Source organism: Terrapene carolina, unplaced genomic scaffold (genome assembly GCF_002925995.2).
Source record: "Terrapene carolina triunguis isolate 2854851 unplaced genomic scaffold, T_m_triunguis-2.0 Scaffold84, whole genome shotgun sequence".
Lineage (NCBI taxonomy): Eukaryota > Metazoa > Chordata > Testudines > Emydidae > Terrapene > Terrapene triunguis.
In genome coordinates, this window is record NW_020664435.1 from 35,580,157 (window position 1) to 35,599,278 (window position 19,122).

The 19,122-nt window shown below is 39.5% G+C and overlaps 1 protein-coding gene across 1 annotated transcript in view; it reads right to left on the minus strand.

Annotated features, from left to right (window-relative positions):
• Positions 1–19,122, minus strand: part of ITGA8 (integrin subunit alpha 8) — a 170,758-nt gene that overhangs the window by 22,756 nt on the left and 128,880 nt on the right. The window contains exons 26-27 of the mRNA XM_024208854.3: positions 17,176–17,301; positions 10,816–10,929 (exon numbers count right to left, since the gene is read on the minus strand). Of these exons, the coding sequence (XP_024064622.1) occupies positions 10,816–10,929; positions 17,176–17,301 (240 nt within the window). The remainder of the gene's footprint in view (positions 1–10,815; positions 10,930–17,175; positions 17,302–19,122) is intronic.

Below are 19,122 nucleotides of genomic sequence, written 5' to 3' on the forward strand. Positions count from 1 at the left end.
GGAACTTTTAGATGAAATAGTTTCAGCCCATTTCCTAAAGGTCAAAGGAATATAGGAATTGCCTACATGGGCTCAAACAAGGGTCTGTCTCATCCAATATCCTGTCAGTGAGTCTCCCACTAGATCTCTCAGGGGAAAGTGCAAGACTTGCTGTAGGCAGTTAAGGGATAACCTGTCCCACGCAAAAGTTTCCTGCTAAGCCCCATTAGACAGAGATTGGCTTAAGCCCTGAAGCAGGAAAGTTTATATCCCTTAGAAAACTCTTGACTTTTTTTTAAAGCATCTACTATTATAGCTCTGGATATTCTTGTTTTCCATAACTATAGTTCAATCCCTTTCTGAATCCTGTTAAGAGCTTTTGGCTTTAAAGATATATTATGACAATGGGTTCCACAAGCTAATCATGCTTTGTGTGAGAAAGCATTTCAGTTATCATCAGTCTGAATCTGCCACCTTTCAGTTTCAGTGAATGTTCTTGTTCATGAGAACAGAGGTTCCAGATCAATCTTCTCTTTATCGTTTATTTTTTGTTTCCTTTTACTGTGTCCCCTCTCATTTGTCTCTTCTCTCAGATAAACAATCCTAATCTTTTCATTCTTTCTTCGTAAGAGAGGTTTTCCATGCCCCCTCATCATTCTTGCTGCCTATGTTGCAAATTCTGTTATAATCTTTCTGAGATGGAGGAGTGAGCGAACTTAACACAGTATTCCAGATGAGTGTGTACTGTTGACTTATATAAAAATGGGGACCTCGTAACCAAAGCTACCCTAAAATTTGGCACCAGCTGCTTGCAGACTATGTTGAGTGGCCAAGGAATGAACTGGCATGGAGTCTGAATTACCATAGTAACATGAGCCAAGTATAATTGTTACCTGATACAATCCAAAGCTCACTTTCTTTTAGCCCCTCGTTCCCTCAAACACTTATGAACTTTCCGCACTCTCTAGAGTTAGCTGAGAAGTAAAGAAAACCAGTTTTGTTCTTTTCAATTCATAGTTTTATTTAATAACCCACTTTAAAAAGAAACACAATACTCCCCATTTTCTGACACTCTTTGTGATCTCATTCTGTATCTTATACATTATAGTCCTGGATTATCCTGAAACCCTTTCTATCCCATAATACAGTTATTATATTTCATTTTCTTCCATTAATTGTACTTGTGTTTAATTTTTATTCTGAACCCTCACTGTCCTTTCCCAGGAGAGGATATAGAAAGTCCTTTTTCTTTCTGTCCATCCAGGGCACATTTTGGAGCTTTGTTTCTTTCACAAGACTCAGTTTTCAATTAGCTAGTTTTTGTTCTCTCTCATGTGCAAGGTGTTGGTTTTCTATGGGATTTCCTGTGGCATTAACTTTCTTACCCTTTTCAGTTCAAGGATGTTTACTCCCTTTTCAGCTGCTTCCCAGAGCAAAAGGAACAGAAGACTCCAATTATCTTCTGTTAGCTATTTTCTTGCTCGTTATGTGGGAAGGATTTTTGTGCACACATACCTCTGCATGCACGAAACCTGGATCTTTTGCTTGAGCGTGGAGCACACACAAAGTTGGGCAGCTTTGTTAGCACACATACTTCTGAAAATGTCTCCCTCTCCCTTTTTAACACAGTTTGCTTGTCAAATATGTCAGAATATTTACTGGTGACATGACTGGTGACATGAAACCAACATACTTATTGCCTTATGGAATTCATTTGGCTGTGCCATTACTTAGCTGTTTTAACATATTGATAGCAGTGGAATGTTTAATATCACAACATATTTAATTGCTCCTTTAGGCCAATGTTAGGAATGAGCAGTAGAGAGATGTCTGTCTTAAGTGACCACGAAGGGACAGACAAATCAGCTCCTCAGCATAGGTGGTCTTCTAATGCTGTAAAGAAGGACTAGATTGGCACTTAATAGAGATAACTAGTTTGGGGCAGTCACTTAAGACAGGAGGTTGCCTAATAAGAATGATGTTTTATATAGATTTCATGGCATTTAAATTGTGTAAGACAGAGTCTTCAGAGCAGGCATCTTGTTCTTTATCTCGGTCGCAGATTATTTTCTTCTTTTAAAGCCTGTTCCATTCCTCAAAACTAAGTTGACAACATTCTAATTCTTAGACAAAGTCACATAAATACTTGGGCATTTCTCATTTCTGCTGATATATTTTACTGTGGTTTACTATGATACATGTTAGGAAATTTTTGACAGGTTTCAGAGTAGCAGCCGTGTTAGTCTGTATCCGCAAAACTCCTGTTCTTGTTAGGAAATTTATAACTCCTGCTGCCTGAAAAAATGGTTTATGAATTCAACTGTTCGCGTTGGAGTAGGATTCTGCATGTGATTTATAAATGAACTCTGCAGTGAAGATGACAGGATATGTTACATTATGAAATGAACAGGCTGTAGAGAGATAATTCACACAATCTGATTGGCTAGTGTACAGTACAGGGCATTAACTCTCTTCAAATGCCCTGTACAGAAACGCATCACCCATAAAAAATAAATCCTTTCACCTACTATGTATGGTTTATTTCATTTTCAGCTTATATTAGCAATCACAACCTCAGTGTAGGGCACTTCCTGGGGATTAATAAACCTAGGCTGTTCCTTGGGCCATCAAATCCTCTCGGCCAGTCAATAAGCTCCAGGAAATGCTTTGCACCTTAATCTTTATCACTTAATAGCAACTAAGAACGCAAAAGCCTCTATGTGTAGTCTATATATCCACAGGACAATTTGTTTGTGCTAAAGGGTACTAATAAAACATAGCTGGTTAGGAACAACTGCAGACTGAAGCCTTTTAGTTGTCCAAACACCTAGTAGATACTGGAAGCTGTCTATGTTTCCCTCTTATTCAGTCCTATTTATAATTCACAACTAATTCTTGAGGAACAAATTTTTCCCCACCACAGAATCATGTCAAGTCTCTCATGCTTAAATATTCAGTGTTTACTGGAAGCAGTGAGACCTGTGGTTGGAAATACAAGCAAAGGGTTCAGTTGTGGCTCTAAGAGCATGGGGAAAGAAGCCATGCACTGCATAAGTGGCAGTGTCTAAAGACACACCAGGCAGAATGCCTTCACACACACTTGCCAGTGGAGGTTCCAACAGCTGTGGAACAAGAACAGCATGTACTCCCCCAGCTCAGTGCTGCAACTGCTTGCCAGTGCTCTGGGGGCAAGGGAGATCTAGAGCAGATCATGGCCATGCTTCGGCTTGCTCAGGCACACCCCCTTGGGAGTGTTTGTTGCTGCTACATCCTCCTCACACACTCTTTGGTAAACTAGATCCTTTGCTTTAACAACTGCGAAACATATGAGTATCTGGAATCAACAGAAAGTGCTTCCAATAAGTGTGCAGTGCAGTACTTCCCTACTTACTGTCCAGACAAACACAGGGGTAATTTGTAAAGAGCATGAGGCTTTGGAAGCCTTTGAAATGGGTGCCCTACAGTCCGAGTGCACTTTAGTCTGAGTGCAGAGTAAAGTACAGGACAAACATTAGATCAAGCCTGCAGGTCGTGATATTGGGGGAGAGTGAGAAGGCAAGAAGCAAGTTTAGTCAATTGGACAAGAAAGGTGAGTCTGGTAAGTGGTCTCCTTTGACCTGTAGTGGTGCTCCACCCCGCAAATGAGTTCCAGAGTGCCACTGACCGCCACTGCAGCCTTGAGGAATGCTTATTATTTCTGAGATGTCTTCTCCTTTCAGGTACAGTACACTGAAACCTCTCTCAGTGGAGGACTGGATGGTTATGTATTTTCGTTATTGTAGGCCTTGCGCTGAAATGGAGCTCTCCCCACAGAATTGAAGCTTGCTGTATAATGAAATCATGTTTTCTGACAGTGCTGGTTTAACAATGCTCGTCCTGCCTCATTCCAACATGTTCCCCTTCATTTCCACTGGCGTCTGGCATACTTTGAAGAGAGTGAGCAATTTACTGTTACCATTTAAATATGTGTTTTGGGAATTCGTTAACTTTCTCTTCATTACTCACACCACCTAGGAACAGAACAACTGCCAAGAAATAGTGACTCTAAATAAATGCAGGTAATAAGAATTATGCAACAAATTACTGTGATATTACATTTTAAAAGTAGTGAATTTATGATTATCATGAAGTACATGTTGTTTATGACAGGCACGCATATTCCTGCAGAAATCAATACACCCACTTACCTTGACCCATTTGACCCCTGGTATTGGACGTTTTGTGCATTTTTCATTCATTTAAAGGGAATATTTTGAATTGAAATAAAAGATAGCAATTTTGCCAGGGTTTCATAGAATTTTAAAAATACAGGTTTTAAGGATAATTGATTTATATTATGCATTTGTTTCTTAAGATTTATAACATATAATAAGACTCCCATCTGCTGCTCTGGGCACCTTTGACATTATTTTAAATAATACAATAAAATCAAAACCAGTAGCAATGCCCCAACAAAACTCCATCCCCAACACAACCCAGTTGGTGGGATTTTCCTCATCAAACCTCCATTCCCCTCCATGAATCACTCCCCATCCCAATATTTTCAGCCACTCATTTTTTCTCTTTTACTTATTTTGTTTTCAAATTAATAAAGATTCCTTAAAACTAAAGAAAGGAAAGCAAAATCCCTTGACCCCTGACTTCTATGTCATTATGTTGGTGCTGCTAGAGGAACACAATAAACTTATGGCTGTTAGTTCTTGAATCAAAATCAGCTACATAAACTCCCTATATGACCAATAAGATCTCTCCCATCTGATTTTTCATGGCTTTCCTTGCACGTAAAGTTACTGTGCAGGCTGCCAGACTCTGCCAGTCTATTCTTAGGGAACTTGGCTTGGTTGCAGAATAATGTGTTGGATAATTACATGCAGGCCTCTCTTAGGCCCAAATCCCCTCCTCTGCATAGAGAACTAGGCTTTCTGAGCAGAGTTGAAGGGGGTCAAGCAGGGACAGAATCCTTCTCCCAGGTGACAAAGCCATTCTGCACACACGTGGGTGCTCACACCAAGATGTGATTTTTTCTTTTCTTTTCTAGTTACTGCAGTCCATGCAGACAGGCATGGCCAAATCCAAATGTGTGGATTTATGTAAGGGCCAAGGAAGGGAAAACAAAAACCCTTCTGTGGAATCATGCATATTCTCTAGGCATTGTTCCACTACCTACTACATAGCCAGTTCCATTCCTACATGGAACTCTTCAGGCCCTGTGAGTGCTTGGGAGGAAATTTTCAGGCACTTTTAACACAGATTTAAACAACAGTAAAGAAAGAGCTGTGCTCTGCTCCCTGTCGTGCTGGTGAATAACTGGCGGAAGAGCCTGCAGTCTGGAAGGGTGTTACAAATCAGAAAAATGGTACAAATTCACCACTTAGGGATACATTTTCAGAGCAGCTGCTTCATTGCCCAGTTCACACACACTACATTAAAATTTACCCATTAAACAAAGGTCAAAGAACATTAGGCAAGATCTCCATGGATTCCCTCTAAAGGTTTGGCTTAGTACCACAACTTGCCATGACCGGCATTTCAGCCACCATGGGTTGAATAATGAAAACTATTAGATAAACATCTTTACTATAAATTAAAGAAATGATAGAGCCCTAATGGAACACAGTGTAACATGACCATGTAAGGTTATTTTTTTCATTAATCAGGCATTTAATGATTTGCTGGCTCAGCAAGTCTGAATCCATTAGTTAGCTTATGTGGTGGTTCTTATTTACATCCAAGCTTTGAAATAAAGCCAGAAATAGCTCTGCTTCTTCTTGGCCTCTGTAAAACATCTTTCACTATCTTTGTTGGCTAGTTAGGACACTCAGAGCTGCTTTGTTTACTCAAACATGTCTAATTATTGCACTTCTTAAAACTGCAATTTGTGATAAACGTTTTGATTTTAAGGCGACAGATGACAACTGCCATGAGGCAAAAAGGTCAGCAATTGTCAATTAAACCACATGGGAAAAAAGAGAGATTATATATGACTGAATGCCAAGGATGACAAAATATACAATCAGATTTGTACATTCTTTGAAAGGAAATGTGAATTGTTAAGCCTAGCATGAATCACATTGGATCAAATTCTCATCAGGGTTGTACTAGTATAACTGAGGGGGAAATAATGTATACAGTGACATAGCTGATTGTGCTATAAATATAAACTTTTCTGTATTAGTAAGTACAAACAATTCTTTCTGCAGATCATCTCCTCTTCAGCATAGGACTGCTGTGTGTTAATATTACCTCTGCACCTTTGTACTAATTGTACAATAAAATTTATAGAGTTACATGTACAAAAAAGCAGAAATAATAACATTAACACACAAGTTATACATTGTGCTGTATTATAAATGAGGAGGTCATGATCTGTACAAAGAATATACTGTACCTACTAATATAGAACAATGACTGTGGAGTTCAGCTTTACCCTGGTACGCTGTTTCTTGTTTAGAAATAGCTCCAGAGACCATACCGATTCCCTCGGTCTATAGTTTAATCCTAAAGATTCATTGGAGGCTAGTTCTTAGATTTTAGCCTAGATAATATGTTCCAAGCTGCAATGTTTTGGGTATATTTTTATTTACTTGTGGGATCGTCTTGGGAATTGGACATTTACAGGCTTTTCCAGAGCACATGATGCCCTTTTTAGGAAATTAATTATGGGCTGTAGTCTTTTATGGCTGTGCCTGTATCGCTGTTAATTGTAAAAGGGGCTCTGGAAAAGGGAACGGTTTTAAGGGGAGAGGGAGAGTGGCAGCCTGCATTCTCTCATGCTAGTTCCTTTTTATTTCCCCTGTAGGTAAGGGTGGATGCAAAAGGGGGGGAGTATATTTTTCTGGCAGCTTCTTAGACACGAGGTGAAGTACTAGATGCAACGACTCTCTCAGGACAATGTTTGTTTTTAATCAGAAGAGGCTCCTGCTCCTTTAAGAGAATCTTTGTGAGCATTTCTAAGGCTTGTAAGTTATCTTGGGGGAGAGGTAGAAGAAGCAGAAATGGTTCACAAGGACACAGGTAAAACAGCTAAAGCTCTCACAGGCCATACAAAATCTAGGTTGGAAGCATGGCTATGTATGGACAGAGGAGTGAGCAAAAGGCCTGTAAGTGGCTCTTGCATACAACAGCAATCGCTGCACTCTGGAAAACACAGGGATGTCTCACTCCTGCTTCCCTTCCAAAAAGCAGGCAGAAAGGATGCAGGGTCATGGCTCCAACTGCTCCTTTGCACCTGTTTGTGGAGCTGGGCCAACGTAGGGGGAAGGCACAGTCTGCTCCATCCTAATGGATATAAGAGATTGCTCAACTCCGATGGGCAAGGATCTCCATTGGGAGTCTATTCAGCATTCCTATATAGGTGGCCCAGCGTGGTTTCACACTGCATCTTATGGAGGGGGTAATGCACATTTTCTTTACCTTTAATACTCTATGGTACTTTATCAACACGTTGGCTTTCCCTTTTCCAGGGCAATTTGTAAAATGTGCACCTTTATTTTGGCTTTCATAGATTTTAAGACTAGAAGTTATCATCAGATCATCAAGTCTCACTTCCTGTATAAAACAGGCCATATAATTTCATCCACTTACTTCTGTATGAGCCCAATAACTTGGGTTTGACTAAAGCTTATCCTCTAGAAAGACATTCAGTCTGGATCTGAAGAATTCAAGAGATGGAGAATCCACCAATTCCCTTAGTAGATTGTTCCAATTGCTAATCACTTTCATTTTAAAATGTGTGCCTTATGTCTTAGGCTTTAACTTCCAACCATTGACTCTTGTTGCAGACAAAGCCCTTTGCTGTGTTCACGAAATCAAGATTTGGCCCTTGAGGAAATGGTTGAATTTCAGCTGCAGAATAACAAATCCAGAGACTTTGTTCTATTCAAGTTCTTATATCACGCTCATCACTGTAGTACCTGAGTACTTTCCAGTAGTGCATTAAGCAACGTGACTAACATCCATCACAAGTTGTTTCTTCTCTAATTCTCTCCCTGGGGGAGAAGTGTGTGCAGTGGGATGTTTGTTTTGGTAGGTGTGTTTCTTTGTTAGTTTTCAGTTGAGTCCAGAATGCCAGATGTGCTGTTTGTAGTGAGGTAACTAACTTCGAGATTGCTTCTGGATAAAGAGGGAGGAAAAACTCTATGTGGTTGAATACTTGGGCTCTGCAGTGCTCAGGTGCTGTGGTGATAGGCTCATGTTAAGAACATTAGCTAGACAGGTAGGTTCCTAGTAAATATTATGGATGGGTGAACTGATTGAGTTGAACATAAGGAGTAAAACCAATCTAGTGCCCAAAAATCAAACGGGATATTTTTTGAGGTAAAAAAAAAACTGTGTAACTTTCGCATTATATCCATCTTCTTCTGGCTCTGCACTTCCATGTTCTGGAAACAGAAATGTCCATATACATCAAGAAAAATGGTTTTAATGGTATTTTCTGGGCAACATGAGCGGGAAGCACTGTCAATCTGGTGAGGGAGTCTGTTCTCACAAGATCTCCATCCCAGTTTTCCAGATTCAGGAGGTTAAGATAGTTGAGAGAAGCAACCAAACTTTTGGGGTTTTATCTGAACCAAAGCTTTCAATATTTGCCTATCACTAATAAATGATTCACTAAACAAATCCAAAATGAGGGCCCTTAGTCCCTCCTTATGAACTGATTTGTTTGCGTTTGCAAAATATGAACCTTTTTACAAGCACCTTATTTGAATTATGGAAACTGAAAAACAGAGATAAAAAATGGTTAGGATCCCAAATCGTTAGAAGAAGGCAAGTGTACTTACAAATAAAAAAAAATCATTTCAAACTAGGTCCTTTGTTACTGAATTGGGCTGACATCACTATCCCAGAGGAAAGTAAGACATGCAGCTCACGGCTCTGTTTTAGGCGTCAGTGGTGCCATTAACTGTGGCAGAAGAAACACAGAACCTGAACTTAGGTGTTGACAGGCAAAATTTCCTTATGTTTAGATCTTTAAGTGCCCACTGCTGACCAGTAAAATGTCGAGGGGTAAGGATGTGCAGAGTTATGTGCATTTGGCTCATTACTGATTTAGAACCCAGGACCATTAGGTATTGGACTGGTTTAAATTTGGCTGAATACCCTCCTATCTGCTCTCTAGTTCCTCCATGGAGGCCAGAGGAAACAACATGTTGACAGGATCTTCTCTTATTCACTTCTGGTGATGGAAGAAAGGGGAGGTTAACTCTGAGGCTCTTCAAACTCCTGTCCTCACTGGGATATTTTCCTCCTCTCTTTCTGCTGATCTTAGGTCCACTAGGCATTCCTGTTTCCATACCCACTGTGAACAAAGGAGGGATGCTGAGGAATGATCTTTCTATTTCTGCATTCCAAGTTGAAGGGGGGCAGGGATCCAGGTTAAATGTCCATGCAGAAGGAGGGGATAATGCATCAACTGGCCTCATGATAGGGTCTGGAGTTGTCCCTTAACAGCAGCAAAACATGAATTATAAATTTTCCCAGTACACCCAACTGTGGCAGATATTTATCCAAGTCTGCAGTGCTGATAGGTTACTTGGGATTTTTCAGTTGATCCCTCATGCACCAACCCTTTTATGTAGTCTCCAAGAAAAACAAATAACTGATACTAGTACTGTATGGACACATGTTTGGAAAGTCACAGGTTTCTATTGCATTTCAGATTTGCATATAGGACTTTCAGGGGTTTAGTTGGATGTTCAAAGAGAAGCCAATATTTTCTTCTGCTTTAGATTATAATGGTCAAAGTTGAATAGTTTGTGCATAATTCTAGAATACAGAAACACACCTTCAAGAGGAGAACCTGTAAAAGACATCTTAGAAAATGCCAGCACAGTTCCATAACACTACTGGAGAAGTTAATTGTGGATAAGACTTGTTATTTCTGCCTTTGTGGAGAAGACTCTGTTCTGCTTCCACAGTTGAGGCATAGCATCAATTAGCGTGGATTGTGCCTGGCTCTAGCTTTCCCCTCAGGTCCACATCGCATGCACAGGGTAGGGATGCTCCTTTGGGGGACAGCTCCCTCTGAGTATCAGTCACCCCAAAGGGGATGGGAGAAGCAGGGAGAAGGCAGGGCCATGGCTTCTCTCAACTTCTGACTCTGTGCACTAGTTCATTCGCCTGGCCTGTTGCAGAGAAGAGAATACATTGCACCATGTCAAAAACCAATGCAGCGTGTGCACACTCCCTCTGAGGTAGGGTGACGTGTTGACAGAGGGGATTTGCATCCTAAGGATCAATCTCTCTGAGAGTTCTGCACTGTCCCCTATACTCACAGTTATGGCTAAACGCTACAATTCAGCTCTACATGTAAATGTAACATGTGGGTCTAACACCTAAACCATGACAATACTGACAGGAGAATGGATAACTTTTAATTTTTAAACTGCATACAGAGCATTCATCATCAGCTATATGGCTCTGAGACATATGAGCACCAAGAAAATGGAGAAACATACCATCACAGAGAATTAATACCAGTTATAAAATAAAGCCACAGGTATGTCAACAAGCTGATAAATTATTCATCTGGGAGGATCAACAGAAACCTATGAGCAGATATACTATGGAAAGTCAAGGTAAGATGGGGATCAAGATCAACATAGAATATGCAGTAAAAACTGGCAAAGTAAAATTGAAATGGACTCAATATTCAGAGGAGGGAGAAATTAGCAGTATGAGTGTGACATGAGCATGAAGCAGAGAGATTTACCCCAAAACAAAGTGATGACAATAAGATTCACAAGTTAAGATCATAATATATATATATCTTTAAATAAACAGACAAATAAAATTGGCTTTTTTCTATGTAAAAATAGTTTCACAAATTTACATTACCTGTAGGAAAGTTTGGGCCCATAACCGAGATCTGATTTTTAGTGTTGCGCTCTTTCCTCTTCCTAGCTGTCCCACTGTACACGAGATTATTAAACACTTCACGTTTGTACAGTTCTGTATAAAAGTAAAATGAAATTATAACAATGCTTTTGTAACAAGGCTAATGTGAGAATACACACATTTAGTTATACACAGATTTAATTACACTCAACTGCTCTAAATTGAAAAAAAACAATAAACTGTTTCTTAATGTATTAAATATCATGCATCTTCAAGAATTTAATCTAATACAAATGTACAACAGAAAATATCTGAAGTGCCTTTGTGAGAAATGAATAACCACAATGGGGCTTCTTCTAAGTTACCTATGAATACAATCCTTTACATATGTTAGTGATGACAAAGCTAATAGCATTCACCCGTCTGGGTTGAAGAATTCTTAAAAAGTCCAACTGTTTAACAAAATCTTGTTTATTCCTCTTTCCCCTTTCCATCCCTCCAGCCAGTTCCTTGTCTCTTCTCTGACTCCCAAACTCCATATTTACACTCTCAAAACTTCCCCTCCTTCTCTGACATTCCTAATTTTCCTGATGAAATTTATATTGTAAAGCCAGCATGTTTGCTGCGCTTCATTAGCTGCTCTATTTGAACCTGATGTTCTATGAAGCTTTCCTGGTGAGCAGTGATCCTGGATGGGGAAAGACCAGAAAACACACAACTGAATACAACAGCCAACTGGCCCTAGTCAAGACTATAGACCTGCTGCAGTCTGGAATGGAAATGTTACCAGCCAAGGTAAGGAGCTGGTTGGAACTCACAGACAAGGACGAAGAGTTGGAGAAGGGGATCTATTGGGGAAATCACAGAAAAAGATAGAGATGTATTGGGCAAATGGAATGGAAGGCAGCTCACAGGGAGAGGGAACTAAAAGCCAAGGGTCTGTTGGAGGTCGGAGAGAGTGTTTGGCGTATTTATCCAAATAGATCTAAACCTAAGGATAAGTCTACACAGCATTTTGGAGCAAGCTTTCCAGCCTGGGTTGACAGACTTGGGCTAGCAGGGCTTGCACTAGCACTCTAAAAATAGCTGTATAGACAGCACTGTGAAGTTGTGGCTTAGGCCAGAGCTCAGGCTCTGAAGCCTAGGGAGGAGGATGGGTCCAAAACGCTGTGCAGATGTATCCTAAAAGGTCTGGACTCAGTTCAGGGGAAAGGCTGATATTTTGACTAGTCCATTTTCTTTATAATCCAATTTGCCCCTCGCTGCTACATACTTTACTCACAATGGTGATGCCAAGTGGTTTTGATTGTCTTGAAGCAAAGACACAGCACTTCACTAGTGCTATAATGTACTTTCTATAAGAACATCCTCTTTCAGAGACCATGCTCTGATAAAACTGGGTAACTACATTCATGAATAGGGTGCTAATATATTTTATTATGTCTGAACATATTCCAGAAAGAGTCATGCCTAGCTATAGTGCTACACCAGTATAAGCAGTATAACAATATTCTCCATAACTCTCTATCTCATTACATCTTAAGTAGAGGTTATGTGCTTCCTCTTTACTTTCCACATCCTCAGAAGAGACTTATGCTATAAGGCTTGTTTACAGTACCTTTTGTAGAGGATATACATATTTAATTCTTCCTATTCTCTAAACAGCTTTATTTAACCTTTCATCTGTTTTCTTTTTCATTTCTAATTACAGAGGACAAAAACACATATTAACAAAAATAAATCATTACTATGCAAAAAGCCTGATTTTGGCTGAAAGTTGAAGACCTGAGCACACATTCCTATTTTTCTTAGTAATGTATTTAGCCCTTTATAGTCTTCAGTACACTGAAACCATGAGAGGTAAAAAGGAAAGAAACCAAATGTTTAGCAAACAGAACAGACAGGACAGGATTAGAGCTAGTTCAGGGGTCGGCAACGTTTGGCACGCGGCTCGCCAGGGTAAGCACCCTGGTGGGCCGGGCCAGTTTATTTACCTGCTGACGCGGCAGGTTCGGCCGATCGCGGCCCCCACTGGCCGCGGTTCGCCGTCCCGGGCCAATGGGGGCGGCGGGAAGCGGCGCGGGCGAGGGATGTGCTGGCTGCGGCTTCCCGCCGCCCCCATTGGCCCGGGACGGCTTACCCTGGCGAGCTGCGTGCCAAACGTTGCTGACCCCTGAGCTAGTTGGAAAATGCTTCTCCCCCCGTAAAAAATTGACTTTTCATCAAAAACTGAAAACCAAACACATTTTTGGGCTGAAAATTAAAAATTTTCAGTCTTCATCCAAAAAGTGTTTGATATTCAGATGAACAGTCAAAATTTTCCGTGGAAAACAGATACTTTCCATGAATATTTTAAATTTAATTAAAAATCCCATTTGTCAGCAAAAACAATATTCATGGAAAGTGTTTAACCGGTCCTAAACATAGTACTCAGTCAAATGGGCTAATGGCAAAAAGCAGCATCAACTAACAAAACAATACATTGGCTTGCTTTTCTAGCCTAAAAACACACCACATGACTAGCGAGAGACTACCAAACATCTCCATACTTTACATATGCCTGCCGCATATGCCATCTTCCTAAGCATCTGGCTAATGCCATTGTGAGAGACAGAATCCTGGACTAGTTGGACTGCTAGTCTGATCCAGACTGGGAAGTCCTATGTTTCTGTGAAATCAATCTAATATTGTCTGTCTGGATTAAGCTGCTGAAAAACCTCTGGTTCTTATTATTTTAAAGTACATAATAAGATGCAAATACTGTACATACTTATAAATTTTGTTAACCATTCACAGTTTGCTTATGTTATTTCTATGCTGGCAACATAAGAGACTATGCCATTTTAGATTTGGTTTTGGTGAGTACTGAGGACCTCATAGAAGAAATGGTTGTAGGGGACAACCTTGGTTCGAGTGATCATGAGCTAATTCAGTTCAAACTAAATGGAAGGATAAAGAAAAATAGATCTGTGACTAGGGTTTTTGATTTCAAAAGGGCTAACTTTAAAAAATTAAGGAAATTAGTTAGGGAAGTGGATTGGACTGAAGAACTTGAGGATCTAAAGGTGGAGGAGGCCTGGATTTACTTCAAGTCAAGGTTGCAGAAACTATCAGAGCCTGCATCCCAAAAACAGGGAAAAAAACTCATAGACAGGAGTTGTAGACCAAGCTGGATGAGCAAGCATCTCAGTGAGGCCATTTAGAAAAAGCAGAAAGCCTACAAGGAGAGGAAGATGGGAGGGATCAGCAAGGAAAGCTACCTTATTGAGGTCAGAACATGTAGGGATAAAGTGAGAAAGGCCAAAAGCCATGTAGAGTTGGATCTTGCAAAGGGAATTAAAACCAATAGTAAAAGGTTCTATAGCCATATAAATAAGAAGAAAACAAAGAAAGAAGAAGTGGGACTGCTAAACACTGAGAATGGAGTGGAGGTTAAGGATAATTTAGGCATGGCCCAATATCTAAACAAATACTTTGTCTCAGTCTTTAATGAGGCTAATGAGGAGCTTAGGGATAATGGTAGGATGACAAATGGGAATGAGGATATGGAGGTAGATATTACCACATCTGAGGTAGAAAACAAACTCGAACAGCTTAATGGGACTAAAATTGGGGGGCCCAGATAATCTTCATCCAAGAATATTAAAGGAACTGGCACATGAAATTGCAAGTCCATTAGCAAGAATTTTTAATAAATCTGTAAACTCAGGGGTTGTACCGTATGACTGGAGAATTGCTAACATAGTTCCTATTTTTAAGAAAGGGAAAAAAAGTGACCCAGGTAACTACAGGCCTGTTAGAACTAGAGCAATAGTAATAGGATGAAATTTAATAGTGAAAAGTGCAAGGTCATGTATTTAGGGATTAATAACAAGAATTTTTGTTATAAACTGGGGATGCATCACTTGGAAGTAACAGAGGAGGAGAAGGACCTAGGAGTATTGGTTGATCACAGGATGACTATGAGCCGCCAATGTGATATGGCTGTGAAAAAAGCGAATGCGGTCTTGGGCTGCATCAGGCGAGGTATTTCCAGTAGAGATAAGGAGGTGTTAGTACCGTTATACAAGGCACTGGTGAGACCTCATCTGGAATATTGTGTGCAGTTCTGGTCTCCCATGTTTAAGAAGAATGAATTCAAACTGGAACAGATACAGAGAAGGGCTACGGGGATGATCCGAGGAATGGAAAACCTGTCTTATGAAAGGAGACTCAAAGAGCTTGGCTTGTTTAGCCTAACTAAAAGAACTAAACTCTATAAATATATCAGAAGGATAAATACCAGGGAGGGAGAGGAATTATTTAAGCTCAGTACCAATGTGGACACAAGAACAAATGGATATAAACTGGCCATCAGGAAGTTTAAACTTGAAATTAGACAAAGGTTTCTAACTATCCGAGGAGTGAAGTTCTGGAATAGCCTTCCAAGGGGAGCAGTGGAGGCAAAAGACATATCTGGCTTCAAGACTAAGCTTGATAAGTTTATGGAAGGGATGGTATGATGGCAATTAATTGATCTTTGACTATTAGCGGTAAATATGCCCAGTGGTCTGTGATGGGACACTAGAGAGGGTGGGATCTGAGTTACTACAGAGAAATCTTTCCTGGGTGTCTGGCTGGTGAGTCTTGCTCACATGCTCAGGGTTTAGCTGATCACCATATTTGGGGTCGGGAAGGAATTTTCCTCCAGGGCAGATTGGCAGAGGCCCTGGGGGTTTTTCGCCTTCCCCTGCAGCATGGCACACGGGTCACTTGCTGGAGGATTCTCTGCACCTTGAAGTCTTTAAACCACAAGTTGAGGACTTCAATAGCTCAGACATAGGTCAGGGATTTGTTACAGGAGAGGGCGGGTGAGATTCTGTGGCCTGCGTTGTGCAGGAGGTCAGACTAGAAGATCATGATGGTCCCTTCTGACCTTAAAGTCTATGAGACTAGTTACAGAGGAATATAACTGATAATTAAGGCATTACTGAGAAGTGGATTAAAAGTTTTGTGGTACTGAATGGTATGTCTTCCAAAGGCTAGGTTTTTTTGCAGTCTTGCTAGAATCAGAATTATTTCCAAAGTGTGACATAGGTCTTTCTGGTGATGGAAGAATTATGCAGGAAACAACAACCATAGGTATATGAAATCAGTACTTCTGTGATTCTATTTTTAATTAAAATAAGTCATTAATTAATTTCAGATTTGGGCTCCCCCCATTTAAAAAATAGTCAAATTCCATTTTCATACATAATGTAAAGACTTTTTTTTGTTACTTTACAAGCAGAGCTTAGGCCTATGGAGTTCTTTTTTTCCTGACTATTTGTGACAAATTCTGGTGATAGCGAGGAGCTCAAACATATGCTGACAGTGAACCGTTTAACAGGAGACTGGACAGCAGGAAAGAAACTCAGGCTGGAGTTAATAAAAATAAATGGAAATGATGGCCACAAGAATTCTAGCTTTTGGCCTCAGGGTCACCGATTTAGAAATATAGCCTCCAGGCAAAAGGAACTGGTAATTGTGATGCTTAAATGCTCTAAAACATGGAGTACTCAATGTATGAACAACAAAAGCCAGACTGACAGCATGTTATCATCCAGATGTTCATGTCCCAGAAGGCTTTGAGACTGGTACTCAGAGCTATTTTGCCACACTGGCTGAGAGGTCTTTGCTGTTGCCAACATTTTACAGACCCTGCATTTTTGATCGGTTAGATATTTACCCATGAAAACTAAAAAACTGGTAAGTTATAACGGAACTATTTTGATGGCTTGTGATACTTTAAAGAACAAAATACTTGAAATTTCTTGAAGCCAGAGAATGTCTTGAGTATTTATTGAATGAATATTTGCACTTTACAGTAGTTAGGGGACAGAGCTGTTATTTTTGGTGTATTTCAGTAGTTGAGTTTAAGAATTTTATGAAAATGTTAAAGCCCCATTAACAAAATATATGCATAGATTTTAAAAGTGTTACTATGTTTCATTATTTTAGGCCATGATCTAGTGAAAGACCTGAGTGAGAGGATGGAGGCGTGTGTGTGCAATCCTTGAGCCTGCACAGAGGCCACTTGAGGCAACGCATCGGTAGAGAGGTCTGCATGCGTGGACCCAACTGCAGTACTGGGTCCTTAGACTGTAAAATCCTTGCGTAAAGGATCTGTCATAATTTGTCTGTAAAGCATCAGGAAAATAAATGGTGCGGTATACAATACATAGTTAAGACAAGAGATTTAAAAATCAGTTGCTCCATCATTTACTTGTCACTTAGAACAGTAGGAAATTAAAAGTCTGTAAAGAGAATACGACAAAACCAACAGTCACATTGTATAGCTTGCGCATATAGTCCCAGCACTATATATTTCAATAAGCTCACCAGTATTTTTGCGTAGCTCTTCCTTTGTGGTTCTACCATGGTGACATCCCTCCGTCCGACATAGTGAGGAATAGTGGAGTTATGCAAAAAAGCAGTGAGTTCTGGGGTGTCCTGTGGAATAGCAAACTGGAAAAATAAAGACAGTGAACTGTAATGATATACCATTCAGTTACTCTAACAGGTATGTTGCCTTCTCAGGGAACTTGAACTTTATACTGACTTGTTTTTTTTTTTAAATTTAATAGCACTACCATGAGACTAGATACCACTTTCTTCAACTAGCATCTTGATTTGTAATAGCACAGCAGGATGGTGTCCAGCAATATGCATTGCACTAGATAATTTCTTTTTCCAATCCTCATTCTTTACTGGAGCCAATTTCATTGCTGTACTTGTTTTTGTTAGACGTTAATAGAGATCAGAATCTGGCTCTAGGAATTTAATGGTTTTACCAGCATCCAAAAAGAACTGCATTCTACTATCCTCATCTTTGGTGGTTGTTTCTGGAGGATTAATTATTATAACAAAAAGTCTCCAACTTAGTAAAAACTCCAACTGATTTGTCTTTAAACTTTGAGTGAATATTCGCAAACAGAAAATTTAAGAGACAGAAATCTCAGAGACAAAGTCTATTTTTATTGTTGGTAGTTTTGTCTTTAGATGATATAGAAGGCATTTAGCGTCTTCCTTTGTCTTTCCTGAAGCCTCCAGAGAAACATAAGAGATTCTAATTTTTCAGGAAGGAGAGATAAATTCTCTAATTTAGCACAGTTTTATCAAGTCAAACTGCAGTGAAATATATGATGAAGTTTGTGATCTGACCTCAAAAGGAATTCACGTAAATACATCCAAAACAATTCCTTAAAGGCTTCAGATTAAAGGAATTTATAGGCTGGTATGCATTTAAACTCTGAAGCACAAAACCTGCATTTATTTTAAACAAATTCCTAAAAGATGTATTTGCAATTATCAGAATTTTTTTTTTAGTATAAAAGGTAAACACAGACATAAATACACACACAACTCCTTCCATAAGCTATTCCTGTATAGTACTATATTTCTACCATTTGTCTGATTTAATGTATGAGGGTCAGGACAGTTTACTTCTTAACATCCCACACAGTGGAAGAATAGTATAATTAACTGTTGAAAAAGTCGTTAATCAGAAGTGAAATTCTTTTACTTAAATTAATTTTTTTCTCTGCAATAAGGAAATATTTAAGCAGATAGTAAATCTCTCTCTCAGTGAGGAAACACATGGGTGTTATTTATTTCCAAGATTCTCTCATCAGTACATGTAGGACCCCTTAATGATGACAAATTAAAAGAAATACACTGTAATGAACTTTAAAACTTATCTTTGGAAGAAGACATCAATATATGATCACAGATTACACTCCTCTACAGCCAAAATGCTTCTGAAATAAATGTAGTCAAACTTTACTAATTCTGGGTCACTGAGAACGAAAATGATGCTTAAAATTGTTGATTGGCTCTAGTTTTCAAGATATGCTATTGGGTCAGTATATACGACCCTTGACTTAGGAATGGCGGAGGATAAGTGAGTTATAAAGGGAAGGGATCTCAATTTAAACCAGAAATGACTAAAATACATCTTTGACTGGATCTATGAATAAATCTATGACTGGGTTTGGACAGTACTTGCTTTTTAGGCAAAACAATGAATGATGCAATCTGAAGCTGGTATTGCGTCATACATGATATGAATTGCATCATGTTATTCCTAGAAGTCATGGATGATGCAATCATAACGAAGCTTACATCACTCTGCTGAACAAATTGCCCTATATCAGCTCTAGAAATCATACAGTGTCATGCTCTCTTATTTGTCAGTGTTTGATTTTGCAAAGGGACACATTTCTGTTTAGCCAAAGTGAGCAGAGATGCCTCGTACTTGTGTGAACAGTGCAGATAACTTCTGCTATG